This window comes from Euprymna scolopes, chromosome 7, assembly GCF_053919585.1.
Source record: "Euprymna scolopes isolate OS-2025 chromosome 7, ASM5391958v1, whole genome shotgun sequence".
Classification (NCBI taxonomy): Eukaryota; Metazoa; Mollusca; class Cephalopoda; order Sepiida; family Sepiolidae; genus Euprymna; species Euprymna scolopes.
The window spans coordinates 95,038,300-95,060,486 of NC_136488.1; the positions used below are offsets into that span (position 1 = coordinate 95,038,300).

General features: G+C 27.8%; 1 protein-coding gene across 2 annotated transcripts in view; it reads right to left on the reverse strand.

The window, feature by feature from the left end:
- Window positions 1-22,187, reverse strand: part of LOC145279848 (WD repeat-containing protein 48-like) — a 270,993-nt gene that overhangs the window by 9,190 nt on the left and 239,616 nt on the right. For both annotated transcript variants that reach the window (XM_080131294.1, XM_080131293.1), the window contains 3 exons: window positions 10,463-10,534; window positions 3,696-3,786; window positions 1,075-1,189 (listed from right to left, as the gene is read on the reverse strand). In XM_080131294.1, coding sequence (XP_079987420.1) covers window positions 1,075-1,189; window positions 3,696-3,786; window positions 10,463-10,534 — 278 coding nt within the window. The remainder of the gene's footprint in view (window positions 1-1,074; window positions 1,190-3,695; window positions 3,787-10,462; window positions 10,535-22,187) is intronic.

The window sequence follows — 22,187 nt, forward strand, 5'->3', positions numbered from 1 at the left end:
GTAACAACAGTCCAAAAGATGTAAATACAGGACATTTTTATACTACATGAATATTAAGAGAGGACGTGAATATAATAATGATAGTACATTTGATAGCTATGTTTCCAAGAGAAAAATGTCAATAAAAAAAAAAAAAACTTACAAAATTGTTCATTTTGTAATGAAAATAAAAGTGGTTTAAAGAAATAATAATGATGTAATGGAGGTTTCTTTAAAGTTTTGTTATGGAAAAAGAAAAGCTGCAAAATTTCCGTAGATATGACCATATATAGAATATTAGCTATTCCTACCCAGTGTTGCCCAGTAGTCTTTGCACTTTTATTTTTGTTTCATTTGTTGCCTTTCCTATCTTGTATTTTTGCTGTGTTTAAAAGAATGACAACAAACTGATATATAAAACTATATCTCTATTCTCGGTGATGGTTATAGTTGTTGGGTGTTAGGAGGGAGATGCAGGCATGAGAATGAACGGGTTGATTCTTCTCGGGCCAAAATTGTCAACCTATGATATTCTTTTCGGTTGTTATTATATAAGCTTTTTTAATCACTTGAAACGTCCTTTTTAGGATGGCAACCACACCTCAAGGATGTGTTATATGGCCATTGTTGTTTCACTGGATTGACCTGACTAATTACACCTGTGTGACCTTTTGCCGAAAATGACCTTTCAAACATCATACTTCTAGCTTTTCTTTTTGATGATCAAGTTTGTTAATTCTTCATGCAGGTACTTATCAGATTTATAATTTTTATTCAAATGACCATTTTATACATTTGATAATTTATTGTTCTCGTAGAAGCATGCTTTTGTCAAAATGATTTCTTGCTATACACGATCTAGATATACAATAATTGAAAGAATATGTTATTTAAAAAAAAACTATTTTGCAAAACAATTGATAGGGTATTTTATAAAGTGTTGATATTTAAATCCCATAAATACTTTCAATTCTATTTTTAACTCTTAAATTTACAAATTGATAGGACAAGAAAATGAGAGATTGGGATAAAACCTCATCAGATTTTGTTCTTAGTGTTTCCAAAATAGAGGGGAAAAAATGAAACAACTCTTACATTAACTGCAACTTCCACTACCCATGCAGGAATGGTCTCATTTAATAACATCTGTTCAGTCTCACCACCTGCATCACGGCATAGCAGCCGAAACAATGTACGTCCGCCAGCCTCACTGAAAAAACAGAGAAAGCACTTCAATTTATTAGAATTAATTTAATAACGTACAGATTAAACAAACGGATCGATAAAAACAAATTAAAGTTAATCCTGTTCAGTCACTTATGTTTAGATTTTCTTTTTAAATAAATGGAGTCTAGATTTGAAATTAAAAAAAGAAAAAACTATATAATGGAATTGTTATGCAGATGTTACTCTTTAGTGACATTTTGACTATTCAGCATGTAATATACACATACATATGTATGACGTATATGTATGTGTATTTATTTTAGTTAACGATGTGGCCTTACAGGCCGGTAATGATCAAAACAAACACAGTGATATAATTAACAAAAATTGTATCAGCAAAACTATGTTACAGAAGTATATGTCATGTGTGAAGGCTTTAACTGCTCCAAATCGTTACCTAAAATGTGTTAGATTTAACTATGTATTGTTACTGAGCAAAGCTATCATTCCTGAAATAGGTAGATCAGCTCATTCCATAACAACTAATCAGTGCAGAAGATTTTTTAAATTTTCTATTTACGAACGTGTCATCACTTATCAAGGTTAAAATCAACTGGAGGATACAGGTTGATAAAATTGATGGATTTTCAGTTAAATGAAGAATGAGAAGATTGAAAATCAATGGAATGAATAAAAATCTGATCATTTATGAGAATGGTTTATGACAAGTATTGTTGATTTGAAGAGGACCATGTTGTACTCTACAGGAAAACAAGCCTACGTTAATATATTCCACATGAGAAGGCCTTGGAAAGAAACTGCTCATGGAAACTCCATTTGCTCTTAGACATATAAAGGAAAGTTTTTTTGTAGTAGAAAGATGCATTCTTACTGTGTCTTACAAAGATGAACCAAAGATTGAAGCTCAGTCGAAAACTTTCCATAGAAATAACAACAGAGAAGAGAAAGAGTAGCAAAATCTCTTCTGTGAAAAAAAAAAACACTGTAGAGATTAAAAGAGATCATTTCTCATTAGATTGCAAAGTTGATTTTTTGTATTATGTGAAGGCAAGAAGAAGTGCTCTGAGCAACATCTACTCATCTAATCCAAATAAATATAGATTTTGTTTTTCACATTTGTTTGCCCAGAATCACTTAATATGTGATTTAATCTGCAGAAGCAAAATGGTCATCAATCTCTGACCTAAATAATCAACAACAATTCAATAAATGAAGATTTTCCATACTCAATTACATTTTTGTCTTGCAGTATAAATTATTCAACATTAAGATTATTCATACAACAGACTGAGGATCTTACATTTGGATTCTTTCATGGGAGGGAAGATTGTCAATTAGTCTGCAGACACTTTTTTAGCTATGAACACTTTACTCTCATTGATCAAAGAAATTTTCCTTTGGAAAGAGGATTCTAATTGACCAAAAATTATTTCAATTTAGTTTCTTTATGTCATAAATTACATTTCAAATATATGTTTGTAAGTAAATTGTAAAACGTGAATTTTTCTGACAACTATTTTTTCTTTTTAGTAATTAAAAAAAAAAAAAAATGAAAACATTAGTACATACTATTTTCATTTGTCAAGTCCAATTTGCCAGTTAGTTTATACATTTTGTAAAAATTTCATGTCATAATCATTCTTTGAGGTTTTCTTTTCATATTGACAAAATTGTTTATTCAGGAAATTTTATTTTTATGCTTTTGTTTATTCAAAGTAACCCATCTCGTCATTTATAGGAATTTGTCAATAATTATAAAATTAATCAATTAGCTTATCATGTCTCTTATTTGTTTTGCTATTTTGCTATGTAAAACACATAAAAACATCAAACTAATCTCACAGCGAGAATTTTTCTTCAAATTTTTAACTGCTATATCAATTATCTAATTCATATCACCTCCAGTAAAAAAATCAAACAAAACAAAACAAAACAATTGCACAATCACTTGGCCTGTTAGAGGGATGACCTGGTTCAATATATAATTAAAAGGATGGAAACTTGCATCTTTTTCTTAAGAATTCAGTTTTTATTTATTTATTTTTTTAACTTCTACTTACTCTAAACAAGGTACACTGTTACTGAGATGAAAAGGGCTACTATGAATTAGGGACCAGATTTATTGGAGCATTCTAACTGAAGAGTTGTGCTGCAAGATGCTTATTCACATTACATGTAAATTTCAGCATATTAGTATGGTTGGAAAAACAGGGAGCAGAGAGGAAATTTCAAAGGCAAGCAGGTTAAGGAAAGAAACTATTATAGAAGAAATCTTTCCGGCATCTGGGGAACCCTGCAGTGAAGGAGTATGATTGTTTTATATTACATTCTGACACTCTACTCCCATATACTCCTGTTTTCGCTTTATGTTTAAAGAAAAAAAAAAAAAAAAAAAAAAAAAAAAAAAAATGAACTTCAAGTTGTAAACTTAATAAAAATAGTGAAGTTAGGAACTGACGTTTGTTTTTAAGAAATGACAAAGAGATTAGCAAAAAAAAAAAAAAAAGGTTAAAACTAAAAAATATTACCTAAATATTACGGGTGTGTGTCCAGGTACACTGAAATAAGGTCCACTTCCTCTTCGTTCAACACATTCACCACTCACATTCATTTCCATTTCTGAAATTTGAAAAATTACAATTCATAAACAATTATTAAAGTAAAACCCTTAAAAAAGAAGAAAAAAAAGACAAGTTGATAGAATATGATATTGTGTTCATTTTTTTTTTTTCTTTTCTAACTTGTATTGGTTTTTGATAAATATCTTATTTCTGAAGACATCAATGTATTTTGTCAGAAAGTCTTTTTCTTTTAAACAAACTTCAAAACGGATATGTTGTTGTTTACAGTTAAATAGACGAATTTAACCATGTTTAAGGCATGAAGATGAGCCAATGTGAAAAACATACTTTTTTGTTCTCTGTAAGTTTGATGTTTTTTTTGGGGAGGGGGGGGCGTTTTCACCAAGACTTAATATTAGTGGTAGGATGAAGGGTGTTTTTCTTTTTTTTGTTTAAGTTGCTAAAAGATTTTTCTGAGGGAGAAAAGTTGCCACCTGGTTTTAAGCTTAGTGATAGGGTTAAGGGATTATTTTATGCCGATGAAAAATACTAATCTTTATAATCATAATTAAAGATATTTGCAAAATAAATTTTTTAAAAAGACACATACAAAATTAGAAAACAAATCAAAAATTCTTCTTGAACACATAGTAAATCAGAAAATCAAGTATTTCAATTAAGGAATGCAAAAGAAATAAGAAAAGGAAGGAGTAAGCCAAATCAATAGAGAAAGAAAGAGAGTAGTTTATACAAGCTGGTATCTTTTTCACATTTGTCTTTCTTGTGTGTCATGCCTGGGACAGCAACATAATAAAAGTAGGTTTTAGCCAACAAAAGTTAAATTATCATTCTAATTCTAAATGTTATTCCCACGTTTCAACCGATGAACTATACATCATCTGAAATGTTGTATGGATAACATCCAAGATAATAATAATAGTCTGAATAATCCAAATGATTTTTATGTGTTTTACTATGCAAAACACATAAAAACATCAAACTAATCTCACAGCGAGAATTTTTCTTCAAATTTTTAACTGCTATATCAATTATTTAATTCATATCACCTCCAGTAAAAAACAAAAAACAATTGCACAATCACCTGGCCTGTTAGAGGCATGACCTGGTTCAATATATAATTAAAAGGATAAAAACTTGCATCTTTTTCTTAAGAATTCAGTTTTTTTATAATTTATTTTACTTCTACTTACTCTAAACAAGGTACACTGCTACTGAGACGGAAAGCGCTACTGTGAATTAGGGACCAGATTTATATTTAAATTCCAATCTTCATTCCAAAACTTCAGAAACATAATATTAAAAAAAAAAATACATCTTCAATTTTTACAAGATTGGATAAATTTAGTCTTCTCTGTATGCTTCATGTAAAACAATCCTACATTATTTTCTTTTCAATCTGTCTCTAGGTTAAGTAATCCCTTATAATATTATTTTTTTCAATAATTTGAGAATTTGGTATTTAATAAATTTAGCAAGCAAAAAATTCAACTAAAAAAAAATGAAAGAAATTTAGAGCATGGTGAATACATCTTTAGGAAAATATCAAATCCATTTTATGTTAAACTTAATATAGTAAATTATTACATGATGTTCAAATCTAAAAATTGAACACATTTATTTTTGCATAAAGAAAATAAACGCCATATGAAAATTCGGTGCTTAATTAATGATCTGAAAATGAAAAAAAAAAAATAAAAAAAAAAAATAAAAATAAACACGAATTTCAGAGCACAGGAATGTTTTTATTCAATTTAAAGCCGATTTTAAAATAATCTTTTTTTCCTGCTTTAAATTGAATATTTAAAGTGAAAGCATTACTTAGAATAATATTCATAAATTGATCAAAAATTGAAAAAGATTATCTCAAATTATAGCAGGAAATAACATCTCAAACTGAGTTCTGTTGTCAGTTAAGATATGTCTATTTGCTGCCCCACCCTGCCAACCAGGCATTCTTTAAAAAAAGATTTTATATATATATATATATAGTGTTGGGATGATTCCTAAATTTTTTCCGATTCAGATTCCAGGAAAATGTTGATTAATGATTCCGATACCAAGTATGATTCTTATTCCGGTGGAATTGTTGTTTTGAAATATACTATTATATAATCGAAAGATTTTGTGTAGCGGAAAAATTTTGTAAAGCGAGAAAGTGAAAATACAATTAAGGGAATTTCGAAAATGATTTGATATTTTTTGTAAAATTTCTTTCATCTATAAATATAAAAGCGAAAATGTATATGTGTATGTCTGTTTGCTTTTTCTGTATGTCTACAAAAGGCTTTTTTCAGAAAAGTGGTCGGTCGCCTAAAAACTTTTTAAAACTTTTTATATCACATGTAAATCGTAATATCTCAGAGTTAACAACGGAGCTCGCCTGTCTATTTAATTTGCTCGACTTCGGGAAGATAAATATTCAACATTTATCGCTTGCCGCATGTGGATTAGTCTTTTTTCTATAATAAAAGCGACACTAATTCTGGCGGTATTTTCCGTTTATTGCTGGAAATGTCCGAAAGCAATCAGCTTTGATTAATGTGGAAATATTTTCCATATATCAAACAATTGCTATTCAATTTGGACAAGTGGAGCTGTTTCCCCCTACCCCCAACATCTTGGAAAAAAAAAAAAAGAAAAAGAAAGCGTTCCGCACTAAATGATACCCCGGCAGTCAAAAGTTGACCTCATTAAGTCATTAAAACGTGCACCTGCTAATTTAAGTAATTAAATAAATTCAAACGTGTTTCCGTTAGCATTTCGCGGTGGCGCAATGTTTAACGTCACACTTTTTTTTTTTCACACTTTAATTTCCAACTTTGCCTCAAGGGTTCAGGTTCGATCCTCATACTTACCTACCAAAACATTTTTTTTTTATTTTGCCTCCCCCCCTCCTCCAGTTTTGATTTACCCAAAACCACACACACCTCCAAACACCCGGGCAACGCCGGGTACCCCTCGCTAGTTGATAATAAAAGTCAAAACAAATATTTTAACCATGAATTAAGCATGCTCCATGAAATTAATAACAATCAATTTCAGGAGTTATTTTATATATTAAAAAATATAAAGAAAAAGGGCGGATGTACACAAATGCTACCTCTGTAGCGAAATACACATCAGCTCCGATATTGTACGTTGTTCGACTGAGGGAGAAGTTATTTTTACAAAGAAAGAATTTTTGCGTGTGTGACCTAGTTTTTTTAAAATTTATTTTGTCTTGAAATTTGCACATGATTTTTGTTATGATTTTATCTGTTTTTTTTTTTGTTTTTTTTTGATGGATATTTTTTTTTTGCCAAAGTTTATATAATTATTAACAGCAAAATTGGTGAAAGTCAAACTGGAACCCACGCTATTTTTAAATATTATTTTCAAGTTTAATTATGTTCACGGGACTATAAACAATTCACAAAATTTTGTGGATCCACTTACTGGTGTTTGCACCAACAATATTAAAGCCTACTGGTCTCGTATTAAAAGAAGACTGAAATACATATCGGGATCAGTAGGAGAAATGAAATGGTCTCATGTTGATGAGACCATATATATAGAGGCTTATAACATGAAAAGTGAAAAAATATTAGATAATTTTGAAAAATGTTTAGAAAATGTTCATGAAAAATATGGTAATTAAAAAAAATCCCAATAAGCTTTGGGAAAAAACATGTTTTGAACAATAACAATTTTTATTTTTTATTTTTAAATAAAAAATAATTATTAAAACAAAAACAATAGTGTTCTTGTCGAGTAGTTTTTATTTTATTCAAAAAAACAAAAAGGTACTCATGCACTTATTGAGCCGTGCTGAAATAATGACATTATTTAGAAAGCCATTCTTAACGTGGGGACAGGAGGGTGTTGTGTACCTATTCTGTACTTTTACCTAACAATTTAATAAAAACAGGTATCGTAAAACTTTAATTAAACTTGAAAGTACTATTTAAAAATAGCGTGGATTAATAAGTGCAGTAAAGTGCACTAGCACCAAATAACATTTCACTGTGTTTTGATCTACCACATTCCATGAGGTACGTACACGCTAAAGTTTTTTAATTTTGACTTCCACCAATTTTCCTTTAAAGAACAATTAGAAACTCTTCAAACATTGGGCGAGGCACTTAAACCATTAAAAAAAAAATAACGGTAACATAAGTGCATAAGCACCAAATTTTTTTTATTTGTTTTGCTTTCACTTTGTTTGTTAAATCTGGCAAAAAATAAATAAAAATAAAAGAATACAAAAACAATAATAAGAAATGGGTATTGTAAAACTTTAATTAAACTTGAAAATAATATTTAAAAATAGCACGGATTTCATTTTGACTTTCACCAATTTTCCTGTTAATAATTACATAAACTCCGTCAAAAAAAAAAAAAAAAATATCCATCTAAAACAACAAAAATCATAACAAAAATCGATGAAGTTTAGATAAGTAGGTCCCACAGATGAGCCTCGTTCTGACATTCGGAAACTTTAGGTTAACAACCGGTGAAGCTACCGAAAAGTAACCCTTTTGAATGGACATAAACAATATTTTTGGTACTTATACAGTTTAATGACGACATTAAAAAATGGAAATATTGAAAAAAAATTTTTTTGTACGTACCTGTTATAGACTGAAGTTCTTCGAAAAAAAATTTCACTTCATTTGATCAAGTAGTTTTTTTTTTACAGCGAAAAACAATTATTTATCACGACGACGTCAAGGTGGCCATTTTGGGAATGTTATTGCAGCGCCCAGGAATTCCCCAAGGGCAGGTAGCTTTCCCCAAGGGCCGGTAACTGCCCTACGTAGCAGAATACCTCCATTTTAGGCCAATCTAGCCCTTTTTTTTTCCCACCAGAATGAGAATTTTTTTTTTTTTTTTTTTTTTTGAAGACAGATGCCATTTTTGGAGTGTTTTTTTTTTTTTTTTTTAATTTGTAACAGAAGAAAATAAAAATAAAATATTAGAAAAATTAGAAATATGCAACCGAAATTTTCGAATTAAAAAAAAAAAACTTAGGGTTTGTATTACTGTATATGGATATGTTTTTAGTGTTTTTATTCAATGTAACATGTTTATTCAGCTCGAAAAGCATACAGTGTTTACCGATGTATTGGAAAATTCAAAATGGCGCCAGAGTCTCTCTTTAACACAGTAACTTCAGGAAAGACGTTATAAATAATAAACTAGACAAAGTACTGTTAGAAATTCGCTCAATATATATTACCGTGACATAAGTTGACATATATTCGGTGTTTTTTAAATAGTATTTTGTGTAGTTTATTATTTATAACACCTTTTCCCAAACTTACCATGTTAAAGAGAGTGTCGGGCATAATTTTGAATTTTCCAATACATCGGTAAACACTACTGCGCATGTTTCGAAAATAATCGCGTAAAAAATTCTTCAGTTCTTTGCATTCTTCAATTTCTTGGCATATTCAATAGTATTCTGCTTTAAAAATAAAAAAAATAAAAAACGGAAAAAAATTGCAGATGTGATGTGCGCATCTCATTCTGGCGAAAAAAAAAAAGGCTAGATTGCGAAATCTGGCCTAAAATGGAGGTATTCTGCTAGGTACATTTCCAAAATGGGCACGTTGACGTCGTCGTGATAAATAATTGTTTTTCGCTGTAAAAAAAAAACTACTTGATCAAATGAAGTGAAATGTTTTTTCAAAGAACTTCAGTCTATAACAGGTACGTACAAAAAATTTTTTTTTCAATATTTCCATTTTTTAATGTCGTCATTAAACTGTATAAGTACCATATTTTTAAAATTAATTTCTTAATTTTACTTAAAAACAAAATGTAAACATATATAAACAAAATATTTTAGAAAATAATTTAATTTTAAATAAAAATTGATTATAAAGAATTTCTTTTTTTTAAATAATTATTAAAAAATATTGCAAAGTGTTTACATAGCTAGTTCTTTGGGATAATAGGGGCGCCTGAAACCTCCAATCCAAAATGAAAAAAAGCTTTAGTGTTTTTACTATTTTAAAGCGCTTTTCTTCTTCTTTTTTTTTTTTAAAGTGGCTATAGTGGCTAGTTAACTTAGAACAACAAGGGCACATGGCGGAAATCCTTCAGGGTTTAAATGTATTTAATGCTTTTATAGTAGTCGAAAAACGTTTTTCAGTCACCATATTACTTGCTATTTACTTGATTTCCCACGAGAGCAGAGTTAGACACAAAGTCGGTTTTTAATGTAGAGAAGCATTTATTACTAAAAAACGAAATGGTGAAATATAAAAGCAAGTTAAGCTAAAAGTAAAAAAAAAAAAATTATTTTAATTCAAATAATTAAAAAAAGGAAAAAATTCAAAGAAATTTCGAAACTCATTTTGATAAATAAAAATTACCTTTGAAGTAGTTAATAAAATTTTTGTGTGTATATTAAATGTTATGAAAAGTTATATTACGTTTTTATCATAAATTTTTGACAGTATTAATCTTACTTCAAACAAACAGTTCAACTTAAAAATATGAAAGAATCGTAAATCTAAGGTATTTTTAATGATGCGATTCCGATTAACCCCCAAAATACACGATTCTTACGATTAACGATTTCGATTAATCGTCCCACCTCTAATATATATATATATATATATATATATATATATATATATATATATATATATAGTGATAATGAGATTGAAGTATTCAGGCATAAAGTAAAACATGATATACAAAATAAAAGATAAGTGAAAACAAACCTTGCCCATCATCAAAACGCGTTCGTGGCCAATATTCCAGTAAAGCTTGTAATAGTATCACACCAATATTTACTGAAATGCAGAGAAAAACCAAAGTTAATTTAAATAAAGCAGTCAAAAACAAAATATATAATCTGATATCAAATGAAATCAAATATTTTATGAACTAAATACATTTTCTAGTTTTTAAGTGATAAAATATTGTTGAATTTGGTTAAAAAAATACATAAAAAGTAAGATGTAAACAAAAATTGAATAAAAAGTAATACAACTAAGATTTTGAAATCAAATAGGAGAATCGGGAAGTGCATAAGGAGTAGAAAATAGTAAATCTAATTAAAAAAAAAGAGCTTGTGCAAAATTGACATATGATAGTTTGGTATAAAAAATCAAGTTTACATACACAGAGGTAGTTCTAAAAGTAAAGCCTTCTATTTTTTTTTAACTCCAAAAGTTGAAGAATTACGAAGATGAGAGTGGTATCTTAAAATGAGCAACCTTTTGTGCTCCAGAATTTATTTTTCTATATAGTCACCAACATTCTAAATGCACTTTTGTCAGGAATTCAATAACATATCTCTGCTTCTAATACACGTCTATGACAGGGATGCTTTCTTAGAGTCTCACACCACCAATATCTTCAACAGAGATGAAGCTTTTAGGTCATGAATGCATAAGTTCAGTCATCATACTAATGCAATTTACAATCCCCTTTGATCCATTCAAGAGAAATAAAAAAATAAGAGGCATTACTTTTACTATATATGGCATTTTAGAAATTTTTGAAAGCCAAATAAACAATGTGAATTTTTTTAAATTAAATTTATTTAAAAAATGTGAACATACACACACACAAACTTGATATCCCCTCAAGGAAATGAGTTTTTAAAAATAGTTTTCTACCCAACTAGCTGTATTTATCTGGCATGACATAGGATTACTTTTACCTTAATTTTTGTATTGTTTTATTTCTTTAAAAATTGTATAAATACTTCCAATTTTTTAAAACTCTTTAATTTATAAATACTGAGAAACTTAGATAATTCTTTTCAAAACCCAATATAATATTCGTTTTAAGTCTTATTTTTTGTAATGACAAAATAAAATAAATATCAGCTTATAATAATTAGTATAAAATTATAAACTATTTCTCAGATGTGAGTTATTTATTAGAAAAAAAAAAGATTTAAAAGTAAGTGTCAGATATTGTTATCACACACACACACACACACTAATACAGATAGAACATAGAACAAAAGACATTTTTCAATTGGTATTTTAATGCTTCACTATTTGCCCTAGTGCTTTCAACTTTTGCACGGGCCATCTTCAAGGAATTACAAATATACAGAACAAAACCTAACAAGACGATATGAAAAATATGCATGAATACCTAATGAAAAAATAAGACTAAGGAATTTTTTTGTCAATGTTATATAGCTATAATTAATATATGGAAAGAATATTTGATTATGGTTGTATGTCTATCATATCAGATCCTGAGTGCTCTATATTTTGAATGGAGACAAAAGAGTCACAATGACAAAACAAAATAAATGAGGTGAACTATAACAAGAAAATGATTTATAAAATGAATTACATAATATATGAAATTAATGGAAAAGCAATCATGATTTATAATGGCATTATGTAAAGGGATGAATAGGAAGAAGGTTTCAATCATTTTTTAGTGATAGATTATAAAGATGAAAGGATTATGATTTTCTTTATAACAAAGAACTATTTAGAAAAGTCTAGAAAATAACCGTCAAAAAGAATAGAAAAAAAAAACATCAAAAACCACCAAACTCAATTGGCAGGAATAAACAAAAATCAATTAGTCCGATTTGATCATTTTGACTAAAAGACTTCAACAATGACAAAAATGTAGTTTTTATAATATCAAATCCTCATCTCAATACATACATATATAAATGTGTATGTATACAGATTAGTATTAAAATATACTTATGCACGGCTCACTTGTCATAAGAATATTTTTATATTTCTACTACACTCTACTCATATAGTGAATACTATTAAAGTAAACACACACACAAACACTAGCAGGGAGACCAGATGTTGCTCGAGATTGAATGAGGATCAACAAATATTCCACATTTCCAATACTTTTATTGTCATCAGAAATTTCCCATTCGTTAATCAGATCAATCAATTGCCTGCTCTAGTCATGAGCCTAATGCGGTGCACCAGGAGAGAGCTCCATTTGCCTCCCCACATTGATTTAGTCCACAATTCATTGCAGTCTACATTGCACTGTAGAAAACCTACTATTGATTTTATAACATTGTTTTTATATAATAGTATAAATTAAAATTCAAAATGCAAAAGTCAAGTACAATGGTTCAAAATTGTGTTCTAACCAGAAACATTTATTTAGAACATGCTCCTGTCTTATCAAAGAACTTACTGTTGATTTTCAATGCTGGGCCCTTTTGTTTGTGCAGTGATAAAACTTCTGAAATGCACTTGTGATATTAGGCTATATAAAAGCCTTAACTACAATCAAAATTGCACTGGCCCTTATTTAATAGGATTTTTTTTTGATTATCAATATTTATTGGAGGTTTTCCAATACAAAACCTATCAAAGAACACTCCCAGACATATAAGGTACATGCATGTGAAATTTAAAAAAAATCGATCCAAACGTTTATAGGGAATGAATTCACACACAAAGACAAAGTGCCTTTCATATATATCAGAGATGGGATGATTCCAAAATGTTTGGACTTACTAAACATGTACAGGTAAAATGTTTATATAAATTATTTTTTGCATACATCTCTCTCTCTCTGTATATATATATATATATATATATATATATATATGTTTTCAATTTTTTCAATATACAGAGTAGATGTTGGATGCAATTATGTTTGTAATATCAGATTGAGAATGCTCATTATTTTGAGATGAAGCAGGTAGATATGTTTCTAAACCTGTCTGTGACCAGTCATCAAGAATTTATGAACTTTTGAAAATTTTCCAGATTATTTCATAGGTGGGTTTGTGTATGTATACATTTTTGTCCCTATTCCCCAGCACCTCCCTACATGGACAAATTTAGACAAGGTTAGTTTTTAATGAGGGATGTCCAGCTTCCCAAAAAATGGAACTCTGGATTGGGACAAAAATAATAACTGTCTCAGTTTGTAAAGATTTCTTCTCTGACAGGATAAAATAGATACTGCACTTTGATCCTTGCTTGAAGACCAGATTCGTTGTTTGCAGAATAGAATGTTGCATAGCCATTATGAATGTGGGAGGTAGAGAGGCGGTTTAGTTTGTTTAAATAATTTATTTTATGTTTATTTTTTTAAATCTTATGCTAGTTAATTTAAGATTTAAGACTTTTTGGACAAACAACAATTTGTTGTACATTTAAGATTTTTCCGATGTTGATATTTTTTTTTATTGATAATTTTTAAGCATAACTACTTTGTATTGGTTTTGGCTTAAGTTTATATTTGTCCCTTTTTTGTCATTTTTGTTTACTGTGCATTAATATAGGCATTAACTTTGTGGTTATTAATCATTCAGTTTTTCTGTGCTGGAATGATTACTAAGTATGGTTTTGCTTTATTGAGTTAAAAAATTATTAATTTTAAAAAATATTTTGGCATTAATCTTTATTTATAGATAAGTTTTTTTCTGTAATAGAATTATTTTTAGGTAGATTTTTGCTTTTAATCTACTTTATTTAAAAAAATTTTCCTTGTCCAGTTTTTTGTTTAAATTTTGTTTTGTATTGATTGTTTTGCATTTAGCCTTTCAAGCAGAGTTCAGCTGGGAGGTATTTATTTTCATGTGTGCATTTGGATATTAGTTCTAAACTTTATTTAATACAGTCTTCTGCGATGAATGTTTTATTGTAGTGACGTTTTGTGTAAACATGGTGTGTATCTTTTCAATGTTTTGTTATCAGCTAGTGCTGATTTAATGATTTCCTTGGTTGGCTTTGGAGTTGCTGTTTGCTTTTTTTTTTCTTTTAGCTCCCATACGTATCCTATAAATATTGAAGTTGGAGTATATTTTATGGTTGAATGAGTGTGTGTGTGTGTGTGTGTGTGTGTGTGTGTATAGTCTTTGTAGATTCTTCTGTTGCTTCTATGTAATGTTTTGTTGAGTTCTATGTTTTGATTGTAGCTTTGTATATAACATTTGTCTATAAGTAGGATCATTATGGCAGACAAGAACTTTTATTTTTACAGTTGCATGTTTTTTTCTGTTTTAGATTATTATTGTTGCTTTTTTTCCTGTAATATGTTTTGTGCAAAGGAGTGACCAATTTTTTAGATTACTTTTGTTAAACATTACAGAAAATTTATTTGTTTCTTTACTAGTTTCAGGAAAAATTTGTAAATGTTGGTACTTTTTTTTGTTGTGAAGTCAGTTGAACTAGATAATGCTTCCTTTTCTGTATTGAGTTTCAATGGTGTTAAACACTTTTGGTTTATATCTATTATCATTCAATTCTGTTGTCAGGTGTCTTTCTGCTGTTTAAGATACATTAATTAGGAGAAGTTTGCATAGATCAGCAACTGATAAATTTAGATAAAATTATTTGATAATTGATGAGGTGTTTATGTAAGCAAGCACTTCATAAAAAAAAAAAAAAGATCCTCTTCATCTAGAAAATATTGTGTGTTCCAAAGGCGTAAATCTTAAAATTAAACTGGCATAAAAAATATGTAAAAGGATTATAACAGACTCAAACAACTTTCCTTCCCTACAATAAAACATTCGATCATGCAGACAAAGGAACATTACATACACAAGCCAACATGACAATTCTATCCAATTTTCCTTGTTTAGCCAACTGCACCAAACATCAACACACACATAATTCATTCAGAAAAATATAAGCACCAGGACATGCACATCAACACATAACTGTTCCCAAAACATGCTTGTATTTTAGTGATAACATCAGTTATTTTAATAAAAAATACATTTTTTCCAGGGAATTTTATTCATAAAAAATTCAAGACAGAATAAATAACAGCTTTTAATTGTGTTTCAAAATTTTTTAGATGAGGATTAATAATCTGTATTATTTGGATTACTTGGACTACTGTTCTCATCTTGGATGTTATTTTAACAATGTTATTAAAGTTTTAACTTCTGATCTTCTTCAGGTGTATCTTGTTGAATTTGGGAAATTTTATGTCATAGTTGGGAATCTGTACAGAATTTCAAATGGAACCTTTCATTTAATCCACAGGGATAAATTTTTCTTGTCTCATCAGTTATGATCAGATAGAAGTTTTAAGTAATTCTTTATTCTTAGTCTAGCTTATACTGAGGATTGGACCTTCAACCTCCAGAAACTGCCATTTGGAACCGATTATTACTTAGCATTTTAATTGTTGCAGCACAGGTCCATGTAGACAATCCTAGTATTATAGTAATCTGAATAATTTAAACTGTTTTAAATCATTATGTATTTTTAATTGTGAAAAAAAAAAAAAAATTTTTATATGAAGCAAATTAGTTCTTTAATCCTAATCATTTATAGAAAAGTTTTCTGCAGTAGAATTATATCTAAGTATATTTTTGTTTTTTGGTTGGTTTTGGAGTTGTCGTTTTCTTTTTTTTTTCTTTAGCTCTGAATGCTATTCTGTGAATATTGTGTTGGAGTATATTTTATGGTTGAATGAGTGTGTGTGTGTGTAGTCTTTGAAGGTTTTTCTGTTGCTTCTATGTAATGTTTTGTTGAGTTCTGGGTTTGGACAATAGATTTATATATAACATTTGTCTACAAGTAAGATCATTATGGCAGGCAAGAACTTTTATTTTTACAGTTGCATGCTTTTCCTGAGTAGCAGTTTTATAAATATAATGATACAATGGATGAGTAATGAGAGTTTTAAAAATAGGCTTAGATCTGATGACCTCAGGGGAGGATTAATTCTGGAAAAAAACATGGGAAGAAGTTATAAGAATGGATTTGAGAGAAAGAGGGATAAAGACTTGGCCAGAGATAGGTTAGTTTGTAAGTCAATTTTTAAAGACGTTCAACACATGCCAGCATATAAAATGGATGTTAAACAGAAAATAATGATGCATATTGTAATTTATAATACGAATATATTAACAAAATGAGTGTAAATTAGCTTAACTATATGTTAGATACAAAATATTAATTTACAAAAATAAAAGTATAAAAACAGGAATCAAAATTAAAGCAAGTATGCTAATGTTTTAAGATATATACTTTTAAATTGAGAAACAAAAAAGAAAAGTAGACTAATTCGTTAAGTGAAATAATCTTGGTATTATTTCATTTTAATCAATAACTTAGCCTGGGTCTTATTTTGCCATGACTTAACAAGCTAACCGATTTGTAAAAAAAAAATAAGTTCTAAAAACTGTTATCAAAATTTTCCCCTCTTGTAAAAGATACTAATCAGTTGAGTTTTAAATTTATTAATTTATATTTATTTAGTGATAATATCTGATTTTCTCAACATTATTTTTGACTTTCTAATAGACAGACAACAATAAGCCTGCAAAAAAATCAACACATTAATATCTAAAAAAAAAAAATGACTTCTTTTCTCTCTCCAATACCCAGTACATAAAAGCCTGAAAGAAACTTATAATTACTATAATTTCACAACAACAAACTCTTAAATTTGGCAATATCTTTATATAATCATATAAAAAAGGGTTATGTTAAATAAAACTGTTTCTTTTTTATTTCTACTTTCTGTTTAGTGGAAATCCTGCCAGTTCCTTTTGATTAAATACTTATGTAATTCCAGTTTAATTTTAAAACTATATAAAAAATATTTTTACTTTAAAATGCTTCTTTTTCAGAATAGTTTTTTAACAAAGATATGTTATAATTAAACTATTTTATTTAGTCTTTACATTGAAATTTTTTTAAAGTTTACATGGAAAATAAATATAGAATTAAAAATCTTGTTTTTATTGCAAGATATTTAAAAAATACATTTAAAAGTAAAGACGTTTTTTTAAAATGTAAACTTTTAAATATATTTTCAAAGTAAAGACCTTTTTAAAAATTAAACTGAAATTAAGTATTAATTAAAAGGGATTTTTTCTTGGTAAACACCAGCAATACTTCACTAAGCAGAAAGAGGAAGTCAACAAGAAACAGTTTTATTTAACATAACCAAAAAAATGAAATCATTTTGAATGGAATTCATTTTCAGTAATCAAAAATTTTATCCTCAAGAGTTTCAAACTAAATTATGCCATTTTCTCCTGGAAAAAAAATATTCCTTTGATTTTTAAAGCATGGCATCCATATGAAAATAATTCAAACCTGGTTAAAGTATTTTTTGAAAGGAATTAAATCGAATTACTTTTACTTTATATATTTTAGTTCATGCCTTTGCCTGTAACATCAAATCATCAGTAGAGACCATCTTGGCTTGAATATCAGACATTAGGAAATCTGCAGCCATCTCAGGTTTATAAAAAAAGCAATTATTAATTAATTTTAGAACCACTTTTAATACCAACTCCAAACAGACTCCAGTTCTTGTTGAGAATTCCCCTTAGATTAAAAAAAAACAAACAAAGATAAACAAAAACCTCTATGATATATGTACCCATCATGAAACAAAAATATTACATTCCAAAATTCATGTAAATTGGTCTATTACTTTTATTTTTATAAAAAAATTAAGCGATTAATGAAAATTTGTAGGCATTACAACAAATCTAGTAAGTATGAATTATTGTTTAGTTATCTTTTCTTTTTAAGATTTTTTTTTCAAAATGGCAGGCTAGACAATTTGATTTACTTATTTAAAAATAAAACTATTTAATCAAGTTATGTTATTTTAGGAATATATTTTTGTTGGGCTACATGTATGTACATTATACAGATTTTTCTTTACTTTTGTTTTTTAATATACGGGGAAATTCTGGAAAAGAACCCTGGCTCTTTTAATCATGTACAAAATACACCTGGTAGATGTTCTGAGAGCGGTCATCAGTGATTAACTATTTCCACTTCAAATTTTTAAATCATCAGACCCATTCCACCAGCAACTCCAACGAATAAGATATCCCTCTCGAATGCTGCATTGTGCAGCGTAAACATTGCAAATTGACAGAAAAACAAACTATATATGATATGGATGCTCAACATTAGCCAAGAGTTTGCCTAATAAGTTGTCATAATTTTCTCGGTCTGCTTATGTAGTGCAAGTGATATAAAAATATCTAAAAATGAACTAAAGAATAATCATCTATATAATATGAAATATCTTTTAAACGATTATTAGATTTTTCTTTCTTGAACAAATAAAATCTAAAAAAAAAAAAAAAATTTAATTTATAAAAATCTATGTTTTAATTCTATGTGGATCATACATTAAAACAAAATAAAAAAAAGAGGAAAATAAGCAGGTTATAAGAATTAATGGAGTAAAATTTATTGAGTTTTAATGTAATAAATAAAGGTGTAAAGAAATCCTGTGATTATTTTTAATTTAATAAATAAAAGTGTAAAGAGATTTTGTAATTATTAATTTATGTATACACAAATGTGAATTTTCAAAACTTACCCCAAAATTTAAAAGAGAGGAGAGAGTAGAAATTAATTGTTAGAGTATTTCTTGTTAAATTTAATTGACTTTCAAGAAAGTACATTTTTTAGAGAAATATGTTTTTTTAATAGGAGAAAGAAAGAGGATTCATTTTATATATCAGTCACTACAATATGTCCCAAACAGTTTTTACTTATTAAAAAACTATTTTTATCGTTTATATATATCAAGTAATTATTTCTTAAACGTTATAAAAACTGTTTTTTTTTTAATAAGTAAAAACTGTTTGGGACATATTGTAGTGTCTGATATCATATAAAATGAATCATCTTTCTTTCTCCTATTAAAAAAATTTCTTTCTCTAAAAAACGTAATTTCTTGAAACTCAACTAAATTTAACAACAAGAAATACTCTAAAAATTAATTTCTACTCTCTCCTATCTTTAAGTTTTGGGGTAATTTTTGAAAATTCACATTTGTGTATACATAAATTAATAATTACAAAATCTCTTTACACTTTTATTAATTAAATTAAAAATAAATTAAATAAAATCTTTTGGATTCAACTGCAGATGCTTATATGAAGATAACTGCATACATACTAAAAAATAAAACAAAAAATTATTTTATCACCATGTATCTATTATTTATATAAGAAATCAAAGTAAATGAATAATAAATAAGCTCTCTCCTGTCTCTTTCACTGTAAAATATAAAATAAATGAATGCCACAAAGAATAAAAAAAGGAAACCACTACAACATAAAAATAGATAATAAGAAGGGTATGTCTAGGATAAAAAAATAGAAGATTAAAACTATAAATGAAAATGCCCAAGAAATACATAAAAAAGAGGGAGGGCAAAAATAAATTGAAATGGATAAGTGTGGGTCAAATCAACCATGAAAGTGCATCTCTTTTTATCCATCTAATTTACAGACACTCTTTTTTGTCCAATTCTTTGCAATATTCAAATATTTTATGCTACCTGTAATTATACGGTGTTGTCTGGGATTTTTAAAACTTTAATTTTTGTTTATTCTTTCTCTTCACATACAATAAACTGTTTTTTTAAAAATTAAATTGAGATAAAGACATTTTCTAAAATTCTGCTTTTACATATATATATATATATATATATATTAATTAAAAAAACAAACAAACAAAAAACAAAACAAAAACGATTTGATTTGAGAATGTTAAGTAGGATGACCTCTAGTGTGTTTGTGGTATTTAAGGTGAATAAAAATTCTAACTAGGATTAGAGTAGACTAATCAAATGTACAGTGACGAGGATGACCATAGACTCGCTGCCCCAATTTTTTGATTGGCCTTGTACCTAATTTTTTGTTTTGTGAATTGTTTGGTAGAAAATATATAAATCAAATTATTGAGAGAAAAAAAAAAAAATTAAAGTTAAATTTAATTATTACATCATTAATTGAAACAGGTTGTTATAAAACTATAACTAATTTTATTAAGATAAACTTGTCATGCTTAATGGAGTCATAACAAAGACTCATAAAAATAGTACATATTAAACATTTAACATTATAAGGTGAAAATTAAAGATAAGTCTAGCAATCAATCCAGGGAAAAGAGTGATGTTCCCCTTATATCTTGAATAGCCAAGGAAAAAGGAGCCTTCAGATAACTCTAAACTATAGTTATCCATTTTATAATGGCTCTGGCTCATATCAGATATATGATGTTATTGTTGCAATCAATTGCAGTTAAATTCAAATTGTATCCTCTTAATGAATGTTAGATCTTATTAGGATACTAGTGGGATCCTAATGCTGCTTGTGTGAATGCATATTGATGGATGGAAGATATTTAGGAAAAATAGAATTTCAAATATAACTTTAAAATTTTCTTTAAAGAAAGTTAAAAATAGCATTTGTAATATGAGGTCAAGTCATAAAAACTGTTAGCATGGTGGTTAAAAAAAAGAAAAAGCTAAACGAATTTGAATTATTAAAAAGAAAAAACTGCTAATTGTTTTAAATCTTAATATCAATTAAAGAATTATTTAAATGTTTAAATCATTTTTCCCAACACACTGAAATATTTTTAATGTTATTTTTGTTTTATGAAACAAAGAAAAATCTATTAAAAATTTTTTTTTTGTTTCTTTACATTCTAATATATTTCAATAACTTTTGAACATAACTGATAATTTTCCCTAATGACCCCAGATCGAATTAAAGGAGAATTTCAATAGTGTCTTTGGATTCATTGAAAAATATAACTTTTTGAAAATTCTGTTATTATATCAATTTTTTTTTTTTCCTCTTCAATTTTTATAAATTATATAAATATAGATAACTAGCAGAAAGACCCGATGTTGCTCTCAGAATTGTCCTTTTTCACTATGCTCATATAATATCATATTACTTTATTTTTTTTGTTTTTACAGTTGCATTCCACCCTCTAATATAATCAGAGGAAACTGAAATGTTGGCTAACTCTAAATTAGCATATAGTTTAGATTTCACTAAAATCGGATATACATCTTTGAATCTTTAAAGGAATTCTGCCTCATAGAAATTCAGCACATTAAGATTATGTAAAGATTCAGGACCATTTTCATTGTTTTGGAAAATTATCGAGATATGAATTAAATTTCATTAAAATAGGATATTTTCAGTTTTAAAAAGGTTCAGTTCCCGTAACTCCCTTAGGAAAGCACTTAAAAATTCAGGACCACTTTCATGGCCCTTCCCTCAAAATGTTACAAACATTTTGATTTTTTTCGATAGGGAACACACACAGTTTTGTATAATAGATTTAGCAAAACATAGTTGCCTTTATCATTAACTATTTTAAAGGTTGTAGTAATGTATACTTATTCAAATATAGTTATAACATTTTTACATTCCACTAATCAAATTAATCGAATTAGTTTATTTTAAAACAAAAATTATACATTTATTGAAAAAAAAAATCCAATAAAAAGAAATCAATGCAATATACATACATATATATATATATATATATATATATAGGAATGTTAGATGCAAGGGTGAAGTGCGTGGAGGTTTTTGGTTAACCCTCAACCAAAGTTGTAAGCTGGAATCGTGTATGCATGGGATATGATGCAATAATAAGCTTTAGGTTTCTCCCTCTTTCTTCCAACTTTAAAGCAATAAAAAAGTGATAAAATAGCACAATA